The sequence below is a fragment of the Platalea leucorodia genome (assembly GCF_965183815.1).
Source record: "Platalea leucorodia genome assembly, chromosome: 1".
NCBI classification, from domain to species: Eukaryota; Metazoa; Chordata; class Aves; order Pelecaniformes; family Threskiornithidae; genus Platalea; species Platalea leucorodia.
The window spans coordinates 96,790,173-96,809,190 of record NC_138823.1 but is presented as its reverse complement, the minus strand read 5'-3'; the positions used below and the strand labels follow the sequence as shown (position 1 = coordinate 96,809,190).

At 37.7% G+C, this 19,018-nt stretch overlaps 1 protein-coding gene across 1 annotated transcript in view; it reads left to right on the top strand.

The window, feature by feature from the left end:
* Positions 1 to 18,723, top strand: part of MAK (male germ cell associated kinase) — a gene marked incomplete at its 3' end in the record, with an annotated part of 30,868 nt that extends 12,145 nt beyond the window's left edge. The window contains exons 6-15 of the mRNA XM_082307639.1: positions 465 to 597; positions 689 to 860; positions 4,375 to 4,542; positions 6,341 to 6,661; positions 7,792 to 7,982; positions 8,526 to 8,656; positions 10,346 to 10,477; positions 12,407 to 12,481; positions 15,206 to 15,334; positions 18,569 to 18,723. Of these exons, the coding sequence (XP_082163765.1) occupies positions 465 to 597; positions 689 to 860; positions 4,375 to 4,542; positions 6,341 to 6,661; positions 7,792 to 7,982; positions 8,526 to 8,656; positions 10,346 to 10,477; positions 12,407 to 12,481; positions 15,206 to 15,334; positions 18,569 to 18,723 (1,607 nt within the window). The remainder of the gene's footprint in view (positions 1 to 464; positions 598 to 688; positions 861 to 4,374; positions 4,543 to 6,340; positions 6,662 to 7,791; positions 7,983 to 8,525; positions 8,657 to 10,345; positions 10,478 to 12,406; positions 12,482 to 15,205; positions 15,335 to 18,568) is intronic.
* Between the last annotated feature and the right edge of the window lie 295 nt (positions 18,724 to 19,018).

Below are 19,018 nucleotides of genomic sequence, written 5' to 3'. Positions count from 1 at the left end.
TTCTGTATGTCTGTGTCTGCAAATTGTTGTCACAATGATAAACTAGTTAAAAAACGTTCAAGGAATTTTATAAATCAAGTAAGTGTGTCAGATGCTCAATTTTCCATTATCCAAAACTGACAAAGCAGTTGTAGTTTTCACAAAAGATTTCATTCTGAAATTGGTTTGTTGTTTGATATTGCTGCAATTCATTTTTCTTACTGTGTTAATGACAGTTTACACTTGTTAATTTAAGAACACTTGGTGTAATCATCACTGGAGGGAAAATGTGTGTGCTTGTTGGGGGATGGTTACAATTCATTTATTTTGAATTTAAAAAAAAAAAAAAAAAAAAAGGAAAAGAAAAAAAATATATATTCTTCCAAAACATCCCAAAGTAAATTTGGGGTTACTCTAATAGAGGTTGCTGTTTAAGAAATGATGACACAATAATTCACCATTCTTTTCTGTCTGGTCTTCTATAGGATTTTTTCATAGAGATATGAAGCCTGAAAACCTTCTCTGTATTGGACCAGAGCTTGTGAAAATAGCAGATTTTGGTTTGGCTAGAGAACTAAGGTCTCAGCCACCTTATACAGACTATGTTTCTACCAGGTGGTAAGTATATTAAGAAATTAATACACTATCTTAACTAATTACCTTTCTCTTACCATTTTAATTTATCTATTATTTCTTTCCACCCTCACAGGTATCGAGCTCCTGAAGTCTTGCTAAGATCGTCTATTTATAGCTCACCTATTGATATATGGGCAGTTGGCAGCATAATGGCTGAACTGTACACACTAAGACCTCTTTTCCCAGGCACAAGTGAAGTAGATGAAATCTTCAAAATCTGCCAAGTATTAGGGACTCCAAAGAAGGTAAGACTTTTGGAAAAATCCACACAATAGTATTTTAAAAAAAAAAAGTTAAATAAAATTATTATAAAACATTGAATGTTATCTCTCTCTCAGAACATACATATAAATTATTTAGTTTTAGTAAGTTTCCTGCAGACTTAAGGTTTTCTCAACTGTATTTCTTTTAAGCTTCCATTAAGGCATGTAATACTAGTATTTTGTTGTATATCATACCATGATGAGTAGCCTTGCTCTCCTCTGATGAAAGCCACATAAAATATTAAAGCTATGCATATTGGAAAGAAAATCAGAAGTCTCCTAGGATTTCATTTTGCCATAGCCAATTTGCTTTCCTTTACTGAAAGTATAATTCCTTGAGGCTGGTACCCAGAATTTGGAGCTTATAGAAGATACCGTAAATAAGACAAAAAGTGCTTTTCTTCTTTTTAAAACATAAAGGAAACATTTGATCTCAAACACAGATCTGTCATAAAATATTATTAGGAATAAAAAGTAATGGAGGAAAAACATGCAGTACTTCAGAGAGGAAACAATTATTTTCAATTATTTTCTGGAAGGGGCTAAATACTATTTAAAATTACAAGGAAGGTTTGGGTCGTGCATATAAAAACATATGCAATTATATTTACTTCAGTTAAAAAGTTGTTTTAGCAAATGGATACATGAACATGCAAGAAAAGAGTAAGTTTACCTTCAAAATTTTGAAGAAACTGAAAAAAGACCATATAATATAAATATTTTTTGGAGAATAAGAGATGGCAGATGTGTATCAGTGCTTTATGGGCGCAAACAGGACTTTGTGAAATAACTGACTGAACACAGAGTCTCTAGATCTGGAAAACCTAAGGGTGGGAGAGGAAAACATCGATTTCATTGGTGTCCTACTGATATAAAATAAAGCATAATTCTTGTCCAGTAAAGGACCTGTTACCAACGGAGAAGTGAGGAACAGAAAACTTAAAACAGAAATAGATTAAGCTTAGCTAGGAATATGCAGAGCTTGAAGTGGTGGGAAAACATCCAAGAGAACATACTGAGAAACAGGTGCAAACTCATGACAGAGCAGGGAGTAAAAGGTCAGAGGTGGAGAATTACAGATGATATGTTGTGGAAGTGAAAACTAGAGGATTAAGCGAAAATTGCTATGATGTGTAAAACAGTGCTTGCTATGGCAATTATGCATCAGAAATAATGTGTAACATGAGCAGTATTTTAAGACTTGAGTTCTCAAACACAGATGTTGAGTTTCTTAAGCAGCTCACAAGTCTAGCATAGTAAGAAGAGCATTTTGATGTATATTGAGAATCTCTGTGAAAGAGAGCAACATACTAGCTTCTGGAACATTTTCCATGTATAGCATGAACAAGTTCTGGAAGTGCAAGGAGACCAGAGAGAGATTTTTCACTGTGTGTAGTAGCAGAGCAGTGCTGAGCTGACTGCTGTGGTTTTTCTCTAACCTTATGAGTAGTTGAACAGAAGCAAATCATGACTGTTTACACTCTTGTCGTTCCCTGACTAGCAAGCTGATTGCTTGGGAAAGCAGGGAGCATTACCAGCTGAGTGTTTCAGAGGAAACTGTAGCCTCTTCTAAAGACCCTAAGGGTTAGAGACACGGTAAATCAGCTCTCTAGGATCAGGAAGCTGTAATGAGGTCTTTTGTGCCCCTGTCATCTGCTGGGCAGACTTGGGAATTCTATCTCCTTACAACAATGCTAAGGCATTCTTCAGGGAGATCACTGTGTAAGAAGAGTACTTAAATATTATGATAGGAATTATCACAACAAATTATGCATTTGTTGCAAGTGAAGTACTATTCTCCATTCTGAAAAACACCAGCAGTTATTTTAATAGTCTGGTTTTGCAAATAGTTTTACAAATAGTATTTTTTTTTCAGACATAGATTTTCATTTATTCCATTATCCTGCAATAAGGAATTACAGGAATTATGCCCAGAAGCTATCTTCATTCCAGTTTACCTTCCTCTGTTGAAGTCTATAACACCACGCTAATGACTTCTGCGAGTTTGGGTTTTTTAAATAGTGACAGGCAACTATTTTGTTTTATTTTATAAATGAAGTTGATTTACTTATAAATAAAGCAATAAGTTGCACCATTCAAGTACTGGCGTGATGGTGCACTAGGAGTATGCCAATTTAATGAAAAAGCTGACGATGATGTGAAAAGGAGAGATTAATGAAATGCATTTCATTAGTTGAAGGGTCAGCAATGGCACTTTAAATAATTCCAAATTAATTTTTTTATAAATTGAAATGTATTTTTCATTTTTTGCACTTGTACTGTTTTCACTCTATCCCTGTACTTCACGAGTTCAACACTCATCCCTTGCTACTTCATTCTAAATCGTTCTTTTATTGCTACCTCTGGCAGACAGAATGTCACCAACTCCAGGAAAGGAGGGAGATGCAGTGGAGGAGAAAAGGGTCTGCATACATTAATTTAAATGAACAAATTATTCTCTGAGGTGGAATAGGAAGTCACTTGAAGTCTTGAGACTTATTTTAACCAGACTTGGTTTATAATTATATTTGAGTACTTTGATTACCATAGACTGTGTTAACAGAGCTAAAACTGTAAGTTGTTGATGTACATACAAAGATGAGTAATAACTAACATGGTATCTTAAGATCAAATTCTGTCAAATCAATCCAATTTACTCCTGTAGCAGTGTAACAAGCTTTGTGGATAGAGGAGAAGCACTAATATCATAATTGTCTTAAGTAAGGTTTCTGACAGTGTCCCTCATAACATTCTCATCAGCATATTTATATAAACAAACATGATAAATGCATACCTGTTCTGAAAGCCTTATTTAGAGAGTAAGCTTTAATGGTTCGCATTCAAAATGAAAGATAGATTGTATTAAAGGCCTTCTGTGATTCTGTATTCAAACAATGCAATTATGAAGCAACTAAGGACTTCAGGGTTTACTTTTGGAAAGTTAAACACTCCAAAAAAAAAATTTCATCTGGCGGTCATGGCTTTTTCCATGTTGCAATAGTGTCTAGTTGCAATTTAATCATTGACTATCTTAATGGTGGAATCAGTGGTATATTGTATAGGCTGCACCACGGTTACACAGCCACGGTATGCTGGGTGGGAGGGCCTCACCTCTACGATGCCCATAAAGAAGGTATGTTGAAGTCAGCTGTCTGAGCTCATTGCCGTAGTAGACGGGATGTTCGGTACTGCTTCTGGTACTGCTGCGCTCTCTTCTCCTTCACATAGAATATGTCCAAGTGTGGTATCCCCAGTGACGGTTCCACCTTTACCTACAGGAGAGCTTGAGAAGGACTGCCGTTGGAGACTTACGCTGCGTTCACTGGTGGTGTAACAATTGTAATGGAAAATAGGAGTGCCTGTTTTCCACTATACAGGAAGGAGATACGCAGACCAAGTGTGACTCAAGCTGCATAAAATTAAATTTGATCTAATACCTCGAAGGTATATAGTCTTTGTTCTTTTTTGGTACTCATTTTTCTTTCCTTTGAAACAGAGTGACTGGCCAGAAGGATACCACCTTGCTTCTGCCATGAATTTCCGTTTCCCACAATGTGTCCCTATAAGCCTAAAAACTCTCATCCCAAATGCAAGCAATGAAGCAATACAGCTTATGAGTGATATGCTGAACTGGAATCCAAAGAAGAGACCTACAGCAAGTCAGGTCTGAGCAGCTGAATGATTAAGTATAAGACTGAATTTTCTTGCACTGTTAAAAAAATTGTAGATACAGAAACCAATTGATTGTCATAATACTGATGGCCAGAGAAACGTCTCCTCGTTTTGAACGCTGTGATGGTAATGCGACTGAGCTGTGAGGAGAGAACGTTCTAAACCTTGCTCAGCGGACATCATAAACTCTTTAGTTATTTCTATAATGTTGTCTTCTGTATGGGCATGTTCTAAAACTTTCTCTGTACAGGACAGAGAAAAATCTGAGCTGCAAGTTTGCTGAATTGTAACAATAATTCACTTCTGCCGCCGCCTTTTTCCTCCCCCGTCTGAACAAAGGGGGATATTGAAAATGAAGCTTTGCTTCTCGTGAAGCTGCAGATAGAATGCAGTATGGAAGAGCTAGGGATTATTTTTACTTGGAGATGGGACGTAAACTGTACTAAATGATAAGGAAAGAACTTGTGAAGAACATACAAATAGGTCACAAAGGTCAGAGTTTTTCTCCAAGTTAATTTTAAAAAAACATATTTCAAGTACCAAAGGTGGTTACATTCTACTGCGGACGGGGGTTTCTTTCGAGTATTCATACCTAATGCAATCCTATTTAGAAAGTATAAAAGGGGAATACAGTTGGGAAAGAAAAAAGACATATTGCAAGTTATCCTAGGTGGATGCAATGTAACTGATTCAGAAGTGGTTAAGCAGATGGTACCAAGTAAAGCAACCATTCCTCTCCGCTTTATAAAGCATATCTATTGTTACGGTCACTGAGATCTAACTGTAGTCAGGTGCTATATACCTCTACACAGAATACTGCATGGTGCTGTATGAAAGCAAATAACCAGCTTTTGCCCAAGTGAGTTGTCAATGATGCAACTGCAGCAGTTGTGTAATCCACAGCCAAAAGGGAGAGCTGAATGCACATACATGGAAATGTGTACAAAGGCAGCAATTCTCAAGCGCAGCTGAGGGGAAAAAAAAAAAAATCTCTTTGAGAACTAACAAAGAGTAGGATCCTACCCAGAAGGAGTAGCAGAGAGTGACACAGGAGGAGCTGTGTTAGTAAGGTATGTCCGTGCTGTGTGTCTAGTGGTGGACACGAAAAGGTCAGAGAGAAAGAATGAAATGCACATCTGCCTGAAGACAGACACTGTAGTTTCCTAATAAACACCATGAAGGCACAGCAAGCACAGTGAATGTACTTCAAAACAAAACAAGGAAAGCTGGTGATAAGAAAATGAAGGGGAAACTTTGCTTGTTAATATCCTCTAATTGTAAAACCCATACATTAATATTAAACGGCAATCGCCACACTTCTGGGATTTTTTGTTTTTTAGATTAAAAAAAAAAAAAAAGCTGTTCATTGGGTTTCCAAAACATAGTTAGCAGTGGAAACATATAATAAAGCACGTGGTAAAGGTAGTGGAGACTACCTGTTTTAAAATTGATATTTGTTACTGCATGAATATAGAATGGTGATGAATGTAAAATGCACCTCAAAATGCAGACTCCACAAAACGTAGAAGTAAAGCATGGAAAGAAAGGACGTGACTGCTGTAACATGTACAAGGGGATCCATCTTACTAAATTAGATGATGGGAAGAGTTTAAAATACAGAACTGACAGTTATCAATACACACTATTTACATACGATCTCATTATGCATCCATCTTGCATTTGTGCTGTAGAGCTTGCGCAAATGCTTGAGAAACCTGCTTCGATCCTTGATGAGGTTACCAAAGTCAACTCTTTGAAGTAAAATTAGTATGTTATATCTTCTTCTCCAGGCTTTGAAGTACGCTTACTTTCAAGTCGGCCAAGTTTTAGGACCTCCTCCACAGTATCTGGAGAAGCAGACTCCTATTAAACCAGTTCAGCCAACAGAGCCAAAGCCAGCTTTACCTAAACTGGAAGCTATATCCAAGCCCGAACCTCTGTCTTCACCTGATGTACCTGACAAAACACAGCCACAGCCCCTGTCAAAGGTTAACCACCAGCCTCTCCAGCAAATTCAGTTGCCTCAGAATACAGCTAACCAGCAAGTACCAAAACAGCAGCAGCCACAGGCACAACCATTTTTTCCAACTATCAATAAAAACTCATCGCCAGTAAGTTGTCTTTAATAAATATTTAGGTGGTTTTATTAGAAGGTCTTATATTCAACCAGGCGATCCCTTGAAAATTGTCATACTTTTTATTAGAGGAAATACAGATAGATAATTAGGGACTAATTAAGGATATAACTGGCCACTTACTGAAATTTTACAGCAAATCAGAAGAACAGATTGCTTGTAACAACGATGTATGTTCATTTATAATAGCCTTTACTGTCATGCTTATGCAGTAATGTAGTTACAACAATATCGTTATATTGACTTTTGAAAAACAATTCACAAAAATATTGTTAGTGTACAATAGAGAAGTGGAAAGGGAGAACTTTGCTTGCCTCAAGCAGGAAAATACCTGAGAAAGCTGAGTGTGTTGTTTATGACGGCAGTTCTCTGACTACCACCTGTTGGCTACTAGTAGATAGCTGCAAAGTGAGCAACACTTGTAATCATACGGAACTCGACACTTCACGTGATTCCTAAGCTTGTAAGATTTTTAGCAAGATGAATATTAAACTTTGGTTTACGATCTTCTTTTTGCTTTCCACTTATACCCACTGAACTACAATATAAAGTATGTTAAAAAATAATAGGTATTCAGAAAATACTGGAAAGCAAGACGAAAGGACAGCTTTAAAATGTAAACATTTCTTTGGAAGAGAACGTTAAGGGAAGTCCTGCCTAACTTCTGTTATTTGCTGTATTTACTTTGGGGCCATGGCAATTGGCACTTATAAACTCTGAGTGTGTCTGCTGTCAATGTTGTGCACCACTGTGCCCTACTTCTTGACAGTTCACCTACCACTGTCGAGAGCGTGAGTTCAGCAAGGTACCAGTAGCAGAGGCTGAGCACTGAACTGGGTCTGCAAAAAGAATGTTAACTTCAATACTTCAGATAGATTTGAGCAATTTAAGGATGACAGTCCAAAAAAGCTACACTCAGAATACCTGCCAGCATTATTGTTATGTTTTGTGCTTAAAATCATTCTAAGACTATGACCAACATAGGCACAACACAATAGGAAAAATTCTCTCAAAGTTCTTAAGCAGTAGTCAGGAAGTGAACCAGACACAAAGTACGGAATTTTAGAATTGAATTGAAGCTTTTTTTTTTTCCCTATTTAAAATAGAAACAAGCAGCTAGTGGCCCTCAGAATGGTGCAGCAGGTCCTAAAAGCTGCAGAAGACGATGGGGTCAGACTTTGGTAAAGGCTGTGGACAGCTGGGATGACTTGGATGACACTGAATTTGGAATGTCGTGTTCAAAGAAGCCTAGCATTGCACTGTTAAAAGAAAAGAAAACCAAGGAATGTCTTTTTAGGTAAGTCCTATAATTATAAAATCACAATTTTTTTAGTAAACAGTTTCCAGTAGATTTATAAATTGATTAGGACAAATCTGCTAAAATTTAAGTGGCCAAAAGCCTGCACGAATGCAAAGACCTGTGTGAGCAGACCAGCTTTGGGTGTGGTGTTGATACAGTGCCAGTAATACCCAAACTGAATCAAATTAGTTGTCAGGCACTGTGTGGTTTAGGTGTTTGTCATGTTATTAAGAAACTGTGTGTTTTACTAAAATCAGATATACTAACTTCATTTTCTTTGTCAGTTAAGCTAGGGAAAGGTCTGCTACAGTTATCCACGTTTGCTTTTATTCAGCACTGTTGGATACGCTTTCTTTCTTTGAAGTCCCAGGTCAAACTCTCTCATGAAGTATGAGATTTGGCTGTTACTTTCTGTGGGAATAAATTCTACTGATGAAGGCAGGATAAGAGGAAAGCACTGCACTCTTCAGGCTAGGGTCAGCTTGTGATATTCTGAGCTGGAGTTGTTGGTCACACTGTTTGAACATTTTGATTTTTCAGTGTGCCAGAACCAAAAGCTTCATGCTGTATCCAGCCAGGAGGGGAAAATAAGGTTCTGAGGAGAAATGATTCTGGAAGATCAAATACATCAGCAAAACAGTACTATCTAAGACAATCAAGATACCTACCTGGTAAGGGTAAAAGTCAATACATATGGAAAATACAAGCTGTGAACAACCTATATACAGTACATTTAAACTTTAGATTTCACACTGGGTAATTTCACTTTTCATAACCAGGCTAGATTTTCAAGTTTTGGACTAAATGCCTTTCCCAGAACATATCTCGTCACAATTGATGCAGAAGGTCCTGGCTATTTAAACATGGAAGGGAGCTCAACGCTGCTCGTACACCATAAAACTTCAAAGGCCCTCTTATGATCAATAACATATAAAACCCTCAGTAATATAAATCCAAGATCTCTTGGATTCCTAAGAATATATCCTGATTGACCATAAGCAAGTGTATCTGAGGACTAAAGAAACGACTCATATATAAATATATAGTGCATAGTTCCCAGTTTTGCAGTATCAGGAGGTTTGGGATTTTTTGAACTTAAAAGTTCTGATAAGCACAGTTACCCTTCTTGGTAGGAAGTTTAGAAATATCAGCCACTTGCGCTAGCTGGAATTCACCCACTCGCTTCCCTTCCCAAGGCAGTCATCCTCCTTAAAAATAGATAGCTAGCTTAGTCTAAATCTGGGTGATTTTATCAGGAAAATAACATAAAATGATGTAATTGCTAGGAGTAAGAATGGGAAGGAGGAGAAAGAAAAGGGAATGTTGCCTTCCGTTAGTATTCTGAATATATTCTATAATCAAATGATTGCCTTGGTGTCTCACTTAGTATCTTTTCTTTATTGCCATCATGGTTTGCACAATTACAGTATGTGTATTATGATTTCTACTGTAATCCACATAGGAGAATTTAGGTGACTCACAGAGGAATTCCTCATTGTTAGGCAAGTTGTTTTGTTACAATGTATCGCTAATTTCTCAGGAATTCATTGGCCAGTGATGACTTCTGAATATGAAATCACTTCTTGAATGTTAAATAGGATGCCCAGAGTCTCAAGAGTTTAAGTCCAAAAGGGAAAAAAAAAAAGGGGGTGGGAGGTAGGGGGGCCTCTCCCTATCTAAAGGTAACAGAAATGGAAAGTTCATCTATATTTCATATCTTTTTTAACCTTTTTTTTCTTCTAATGTCTCTCTGGTTTTAGTGGAGTTTTCAATAAGAAAGGCTTAGATGTAAAAAAATAATATCAGCTCTTAAGAGAATAATAGCTCCAAGAATCATATTTGTTATCTGTATTACTTTAGTTCTGTTACCACTAGATCTGGGAGCTGCCTTCATGCTGTGTAATCCCATTACGTCTTGTAATGCTTGTAACATGCTGAAGTAACAAGAACCTCTTTGTCCTACTTTTGAACTTACCTCTTGAATAAATGGTTTATTTTCAGCCTTGAGAACCCTGGTTTTTGATAGGTATTTTTAATTTGTGTTAATTGTTTTGAGAGTCAAAAATACCAATAATGAGATTATGGTTTTACAGAAACCAAGTAGCTGTACTAAAAAGGCTTTTAAAAGTTCTCTTGGAAGCATGAAGAGAATTGATCTTAAATCAGTGTCTCTAGTTTTCATGGTTTGGCTGAAAAAACTAACCTAATCAATGGGCATTGTTCTTTTTCATTAATGGTGTTTACATTATACCACAAATAATTCAGTGTTGTTTTACTGTTCTAGAAATGTCCGATTTTCATTGGTTGAATTATGTTTGAAAATTGATACTTATAACATTTTCCATAATTTGTTTTCTAAGGTGTAAACCCTAAGAGCGTCTCTTTAGTAGCAGTCAGTAAAGAAGGATCGCATGGAACCTGGAACAACCAGTTGTTTCCTAAACCGTTGGCACATACTGGAGGAGGGGTGACTTTCAACAGAAATTCTACAGGTAAAAGTGTAATTAAAAGTGGTCACATTATATCTCATCATACTTTATTTCATTAATTTAGTTAAGACCATCTGGTTTAACTTCTGTGGTCAGGCTTAGCTTCTAGGCTAACTTTTTTTTTTCTTAATGACAGACTCTGAAAATAACTTCTTCATATGTAAACTATGTATTTTGTTTTCAAAGCATAAAGGAAGTATAGAGCAGCCCCTATTATAAAGTTCTGTCAAGAAAAATTTTGACCGTAATCCTCTCAGACCATTATTTTGCTGTGTTAATTCAAGCAAATAGTTTGACCTCATTACTGCCTGGTCAGTGTGCTGTGGCACGCTATCAAACAGCAGCCTCACATGCGAAAACAAGATGGTGGGTGGTGTGCTCGTGTAATAGACGTACTGCCTAATATTCTAAACATGCATTTTAACAATCTACTAGCCTTGTCCTGAATACTTTGCTGCATGAAAAGTCCCCTTATTCCCAGCAAGGAACTTGCAGTAAGGTGCCTTTTGGTACTACGTTTTGTGAAGAACACTATTATCAGGATTTTATAGAGTGAAAACTGAGACTAGCTAAACGGCTTATCTAAAATTTCACTGAGGAAAGCATCAGACTCAAGACTAAAATCTGCCTTCTGACCACCAAGCCCTATACTTTAAGTACACAGTCCCATCACCCTGTTACGAGAGGTTACCTTGTTAACAACTTTGCAGCCATTGTCCAGCTAGCATCAGTCACTCCCACATACTTCAATGCCAATAAACCACCCAGCCTTACGTGCTTGTACAGAAAGAACTTTAGAAGGTTTGTTTATATGCAGGTGCTGCACCCCTTTTTAATAGAACTTTAGTAGCCATTCTGCAGTGTCAACAAACCTGATTTTCTCTCTGAAAGTCAGGTGAGCTGTAAGTTGTTCATCTGAAATTATGTGGAAGATTTCAGGAGTGGAAAAATAACAGCACCTACCTAGAACAGAACAGACTTTTTTAAGCAATCATCATACGTACCTTTTTGTTTTCCGAAATGTAGTATCTGGGTGCCTCAGAATTAATTAATATATTCATAAAATAGTCTTGCAAGGGAATTAGGCACAAAAAGGCAAAGAGCTGTTTCCTAAAGTATGCATCAATAAGCTAGACATCTGCCTACTGAATTGCACTGAAAATAAAATGAAGATGAATGCTAATGGTAAAAATCCTGTTTTTGTCTTACTGGCTTACTTTGGGTATCTACCAAAAGTGTAAAGAAAAAAAAAAAACTAAACCGGAGTATTTTGTATGTTTGAGAATACTTGGTATTGTTTCCATCAGTATCTTAAATTGCATGTAATGCTTCACATATGGGGAGGCAACAACATTTAAGACAGACACACACGAAACCAGGATAGCTGGAGAACCCATCATGGAAATACAACACATGTAAATTATGTATGTTTCCTTTTTTCATATTGACAGAAGTGAAAGTTGATACTGGGCTGTTTACTGTTTAAATAACTACATTTAGTTTATTTAAGTGCTTATTTTTTTTTCTCATCCACAACATTGTCCTAAGGTGAAACAAGATAGGACCACATAGTTACGAATGCTTTATTTATGAAGAATTGTAAGGTTATGATCAGTCAACTTTGCAGATACGCCTGAGTGCTTAAACTTGTGATCTATGTATTTGTGTGACTGGAATGTGATTGCATTGTTGGTAAATCACATTTTTATTCCATTATTAGAAAGGACCTTGTAAAGTAACTTGTTAGAGTAACATTTCCTGCTTGAGAAAACATAGGATTGAGACATTATAGTTACAAAAATGTCAGGTATTTTTTCTTGCTTGCTTTGTTTTCCCTCATTTCTTTTACATCACCTAGCCAGGTTCTTCATACGCTTTTTCTAAAGCTCTGTCTTTCCATCTTTTTCTTCCTTTCGTTTTCCTTGTCTACAGATGAGAACTTAATTATACCTATTGAAAAGCTATCATGCAGAGAAAGGTTAAACGAAAAATTAGAGGATCCAAAAGGTAATTTACAACAATGGTTCTTGGCACATTTCATATAAATATTACATTTTCTTGTAAAAATTGCACTTACAATGCAGATTCCAGATGATCATATACTTCATTTTCATCTGTAATCTGATTTGTCAAACCCTGCTCTCTTCATTGTGACTTCTTCTGGACCCTTGGCACTTACTGTGCTTTAAAGAGAATATTTTACTACCCTATTTATAATCCACAGCATGTCACTGCATTGCTGCTGGATACCGGGGAGGAAGCAATCCTAAAGCAGTATATGTAGCTCTCCTGAAAGACTGCTTGTTCATAACAGCGCTTGGGACTTGCACCATTGACTTGCATTCTGATTCTCTATCCGTTACACTGATTTTACAGCACTGTGATTGCATAGATTTTGGTGGAGTTACCTTAGTGTAAGAGGGTGGAAACCTCAGGTTTCCAGGCAGCCTAGTTTGTGTCTCAACACACTATTCGCTGTGAGCACTGCAAAGCCGCTGGAATGTTTCACCTCTCTCCCGGCTTCTGGCCCCTCTGGTGTGTACTGCCTGCGCGATACGTCTCATTGCAGCTATTCATAGGGTTTTTTGAACTCACTACCCAGCTCAAATGATTCAATGACTTTATGAAGAACAAGGTATGTGTTGTTTGAGGTAGAGGGTACAGCCTGGGCCACGCTTACGCTTGCTGACATCATGGCCACGAGTGCTTGCCTATATACCTGCTGCCAGACCTCCTGGATGCCTGATGGATGAATACTTCTACAGCAAGAACCCCTTCTTTTGTACAGCAGTGGTCAGAGGTAAGGAACTGTGCTTTTCAATAGGATTTTTTTTTTTTAATTATTTGTAGTTATTCTGTTATTTTATATTGAACTTCTTTTTTCCTCCTTCCCTTGTTCTCATCCAACAAAAGATCACCCCTCCAGACCTCTCTGTTTCACCCAAGCTGTTCCTCCTGGCTGCACTCTTCTGTTTCCTGCAAAAGGGTTCACAAAGGACATTGGACATCGAGAGGTAAGGAGAACCAAAAAATGGTTGAGCAATTTTTGACAGACAGGCAGCTTTGCTGAGCTGTAGCTAAGAAGCAGACTGAAGTAGACTTTTTGAGGTTATATTACTTGAGGCCTGTCGTGTTCTTACTTTCAGACCTCAGAATTTTAAGAATGCTACTAAACTGTCAGAGCTATGAACCACTCCCACTGAAATAATTAGGAACTGAAGGAATAAGAGATGTGTATGTGCACAGGCAGGTGAACGAACCACTAAAACTGCTGCTTTTGTTTTTCAGGCAAAGGAAGAACAACTTAAAGACTACAAGAAAGTTAAATTTCATTAGAACACTTTAATAAAGTTGTATTTTTCACTAGGACTTTTGTGTCGTTCTTTACTGTGCTGGAGACTGGCATCAACTGGATACAGGGAAGCCACATGGAGACCCAAGTATTTGCGGGACTGACAGAAGTGACAGTTTGGGGAGACTGGCAAAACTGAGTTAGCTGAATGCTTTTTGTTAGTGCTCCTGAACAGGGAGTTATGCAATGACCCAACACAGCTGTAATTAGCTGAGGATGCCTTTTTGGGTTTGCAGATGACCAATTTTGCAGCTTATAGATCCACTGCTCTGAGCTCTGAAGTTATCATAGAAGACTGGGAGTGTTTGTGTGAAGAGGAACATTTTGGGATTGCACTGAGGCCAGAGATTTAGGAAACAAAAACTGTCAAATCGGATATTGCGTGTTTTACTGCAACTACCATTGAAAGCATGCTGAATAATAATATGATAGAAATGCTCACACTTGATAAAGGTCAAATTAAAACTACTGTGTATGGCCTTGTAGTTCACAAATTTAATACTACTGAAAACAGAACCACACCACTACAGAAAGGCACTTCTCTCTGGACATTGTGCCAGCACAGTCTTAACACTGTCCCAGGTGATGACAGACATGGAGAAGGTAAGAGATTTTCTTGGAACAGGGAGTCTAAATATTGTAACAGATCACTCTGCCATTGGACAATAATTTCAGTACTAATTTTGTGTGTAAATGCACAATGTTTCTCAGCTTCCAAATGAGGATGGTTATGTCAACCTTCCCAAGGTAGCACTCCTTTAAAGAAAGATCTGGACCAAAACTAGGCACAATAAAATTATAACCAGGGTTAAAGAAAGAGGGTAATTGGGTCTGACTTTTATAGCAGGCCTTTAGCTGTGGAACCAGCAAAGTCAGCTTCAAGTGGTGCACCACTTCCCACAAGAGAAGTTTGGTTCCATTATTTTAGACAGATTTAGGCCAGACATGTTGAGCACAAGAGTACTGTTGAGTGCTAGTTTTCAACTGCTGAAGTACTTAAGCCAGCTTCCAGTAAAGCAAGTAGCTGTAAGTAGAAGGTAAGATCCTGCCTTTCTCTAAAACTCAGTGTAAACCTTTCTATGTGGTCTAAGTTGAATGAAAGTACTAATGAAACGTTCATCCTGCTCTGTTGTCTTTATTTCTGCTAAATTACATATCAGATGTACTGGATCTGCAGCTTAGCGAGTCTGTTAGGTGCTGTAAAGGGTCCAAAGCAAAGAATGAATATATACTTTTTTTCATCAGACAAGCACTGGGGAGTTTTTAAAGAACACATGCTTACTCTTGTGGTACTGCAAATATATTCTGAAGTGACTATAAAAAGTAGGTAATATTTTCTGAACGCAACCGAAAATACTAAAACTCTGTAATGTCAACAGGAAATCCTGGCTTTGTAAGTGGTGCTGCTTACAACCCATCAGGAGTATATATCCCTTCCTTTCATAAAAAAGAAGTTGGATCAGCTGGACAACGGATACAGCTAGCTCCTCTTGGTGCACCTGTATCAGGTAAGAAACATCCTTATACCATACATATCTGGGACAAAGAGAAATGTTCATTCCCCATGCTTCCTAAAAGATTTATTAGCCCTTAGTGAGGTTTTCCTCAAGTTGTGTAAATAAAATTCTAGGGCATAAATTGTTTTTAACGTAAGTGAATTGAATGTAGGTGTCTAGAGGTAGTCCTGATACCCAGAGAAACTATTGCTACTATTATTTGTTAGGTAAAAGAGAAAATAAAGGCGCAAACGTTTTGTAATTCTAGAAGATCCGGACCATTTGCTAAACTACTGTTCATTAGTGGTGAAGGGCTAAGCAGAATTGTAAAAATATGTTAACTCCACAAGTCTATAGCAAATGGTCATGTAGATTGGACACAAACATAAATCCATGATTTCTGTAGCTAGTGGCAGTTGGTACAGTCACCAACTAGTAAGTATGCAAAATAGGTAAGTTCATGTTTTTAAAAAAGCCTTAGATTTGAGGGGGTTTGGAGGAATTTTCTTGACAGTGACTTTCATGTAGCTTGGAGCTTTCTTGTGTGGGTCTTTAATCAGTTTAATGTCACTTAATGCAATTGAATGGTGCTGATCCATGCTTACAGTGGCCTCAACAATTCCAAAAAGGCAAAGACCTTCATCAAGTGACTTAGTAAATTCACAAAGAATGTTACAGATACGGTATAAGCAGTAAATTCAAATTATTTGCTCTCTTATTTACTGGCCCTATCTAGTTGGCCTGTGGTTTCTGCAGTGGTCATGTAAGGCAGGTTTTCACTTTGTCTTCATCTCAGTATGCTGGCTATGTAAGTCTGTGGATACTGAGATGACACTACTCTTGTATCCATGAAATATCACAAGAGTGCTTTAGGAAGTGAAACTTTCAATGTTGCTACATTACAGAAGGTAAAAGCCAAACAAGAGAATGCAGATGACCAGTTCTTAAGAGTTATGATACAGAAATGATTACATTACAGCTGTAGATTACGTTAACAAACACATTAAAAGACTGTTCCGTTCATCAGCTAAAAACAATGTGAAATCTGTTCTGAAGGTAACTGTTCCCTTGGATCCTCTGCGGTATGGATGACATTCTGAGCACCTTCTTTGTTGATATGTTTCTGACTCAGAGAAGATGAACGGAAGTGCTCAGGATGCAGGAGAAACTGGTTGGTGAATGAAGATTTAGAGCCGTTGTCCAAAACCCAACAGCACACTTCTCTAGTTACTTCGGAGGAAAGAGCAAGGCCCTAAACTAATTGTGAATTGTTTAGCTAAAGGGCCTATCGCAGACCAGTCTGATATGGTCCTGCTTAATAATGTTGTCTTTTTGCTGACTTGCTCTTTTGAGTTACCTGTTCCCCTTAGGAACTTGCCAGTGACTTCTGAGAGGGAGAGAGGGAAGGAAGGAGATGGCACACATATATAAAATACACTTAAATGTATGCATATTCTGAGTCTGAGTTGATCAGAAACCCACCAGGGAAGGCTGGAGCTGCACTTCATTATCTTACCAACTCGCCACTGAAACACAACGACGAGAGTTTTGATTTGTCACAGTGTGTGGATCAAGACGTTCACAGGAGGACAAAATCTGCAACTATCTCTAGACTGCTGTGAATAGTGAGAATGAAAAGGAATTACTTATGGTGATCCAAAGGGAAATAAATTCACTGTTAATCTGTAATTAGAAATGGAAAATGTGTAGTAAAAGTCAGAAAGGCTGGCAGACGGAAGTCAATTAAGAGACTCTTCCATGTCCTGGAGAAGAGCAAGAATCCTATTGCTTAAACTCCTCACATTTAGCCTACACTCCGCAGACTTGCATGGGAAGAGAGATAAGGATGAAGCAAATGGCAGTTTTTTATCTCCTATCTGTCAATATTTGAACATTAACATTTTTGGTGGCCCTTTGTGTTGTATTATCCAAAGTGAAGTAAGTTATGCTTTCAATTGTTTTTGCTCTTTTCATTTGTTCTGTTAAGTTTTTTAATGCCATAGCTTAAATAATTTAATGCAGTATAAAAGATCAGTTTCTCTGAGGAAAATGCAATGCCAAGACCCAAGAAAATTGACCTTCATTGCCAAGGGAGGGTAGGCTGGAATCGTACTTGCTGATGAAAGATAGGGATTGCCAGCCTACAATAAAAAGGAACAGAATTAGTTTTCAAAGAGGTGGAGATCTGACCCCCAGTTTGAGTTCGGGGTGAAGAAATTTAACCTTTCAGTGAAGAAGTCTAAACCTCCCCTGCCACAAAAAAAAGTATCAGTAATACCTAACAAAAGGCTAAACTATGAAAGTAGGAATGGAAGCAGCAAGACATACTTTAGGCATGCTAAGGAAACAATGGTAAGGTATATTAGGAGTATATATATTTCTTATATATACAAATCCTAACAGGATTTCTTCTTATATATATAAGAGAGGTCCCAAATGACTGACTTGAAAGGCTTGGAAAGATAGCAGAATTGGTGATGAACATGAAGAAAACCATGAGCAGCGAGCCCCTGCAGCAGGGCAATTAGAGTAATCACATGAAGCTTAAGCATGTAGTGAGTATCTGAAATGCAGAAAGGGGAAATCTGGGTAGGAAGGCCGGGAATATAGTAGCACACTACTACCAGGGGCTGAGACTGAGTGGATGCCACTATAAAGGATAAAAAACCCTGACGACTTGGAAGAGATCCTATGAAATCTATAGAGACATGGGAAACGGAGATGAAGCGGACTCGCCACCAGCTACACCAGGAGTTCTCAGCTAAGCAGGAGGGGAGGAAGAGGCATAACATCTCAAAAGGAAGAAGAGGGTCTCCAGAAGCTGTCCTTCAGTCTAGGCTGTTCGGCTTTTAATAAGTTTAGCAATGTTATAATTATATGCTTTTTCAGATACTTGAGATGATAGAGGAAAGAACACTTCCATTGTGTAGCCATTTTGTAATAGGAGATACAGAGTTGTAGACATACACATCAGTTTTTCCACTGAATTTCAGTCTCAATGTTTTCTCAAGGGATTGTTGCAAAACAAGTATCCAGTAGATGAAAATTAGCAGTAAGATACACAAACTATAAGAAACATTAACCTTATCTGAAAACAAGCATTGACAGCATATCAGAGACCAAAGCATCCTGCTGTGTTAGCATCCTTGAGTACCACAAGTCACCTTTAAGCTCTCATTCTTTTATCTGTAAAGGAGTGAAATACCTTTTGAGTCATAACTAATTCTGAGTTCTTGTTCCTTTCAGATTATTCCTGGAAAACCAAAGCTGCTCGTGCTCAGTTACCAGGTCCTACTTTCAATTCAGCAGCAAAAAACATGACTATTTTAACTCGCCCACCAACAATTCAGCCAGTACATGGAAGAACAGACTGGGTGGCCAAATATGGAGGAAACAGATAGAAAACACCATCCTACGTAGATATTGTGCGAGCTATGTTCAGTTCTCCTGCACTGGAAACCTGAAATGCCTATTTGCTCTCACTTTTCCTGAGACTATGCAATAGTAAAGAAGAAAAAAAGACCTTGTGTTCTATTACCTGTATAGTACATATAACACCACATAAAATACAGGCTATAGAGTAGGATTTATTTGAAGTATTGTATAACACATATTGCCAAAACGACTGAGAATTAGATTTCACTCGACATTTTTCTATAGATGGATCTCCTATCCTTGCTCTCAAGTACACAAGCA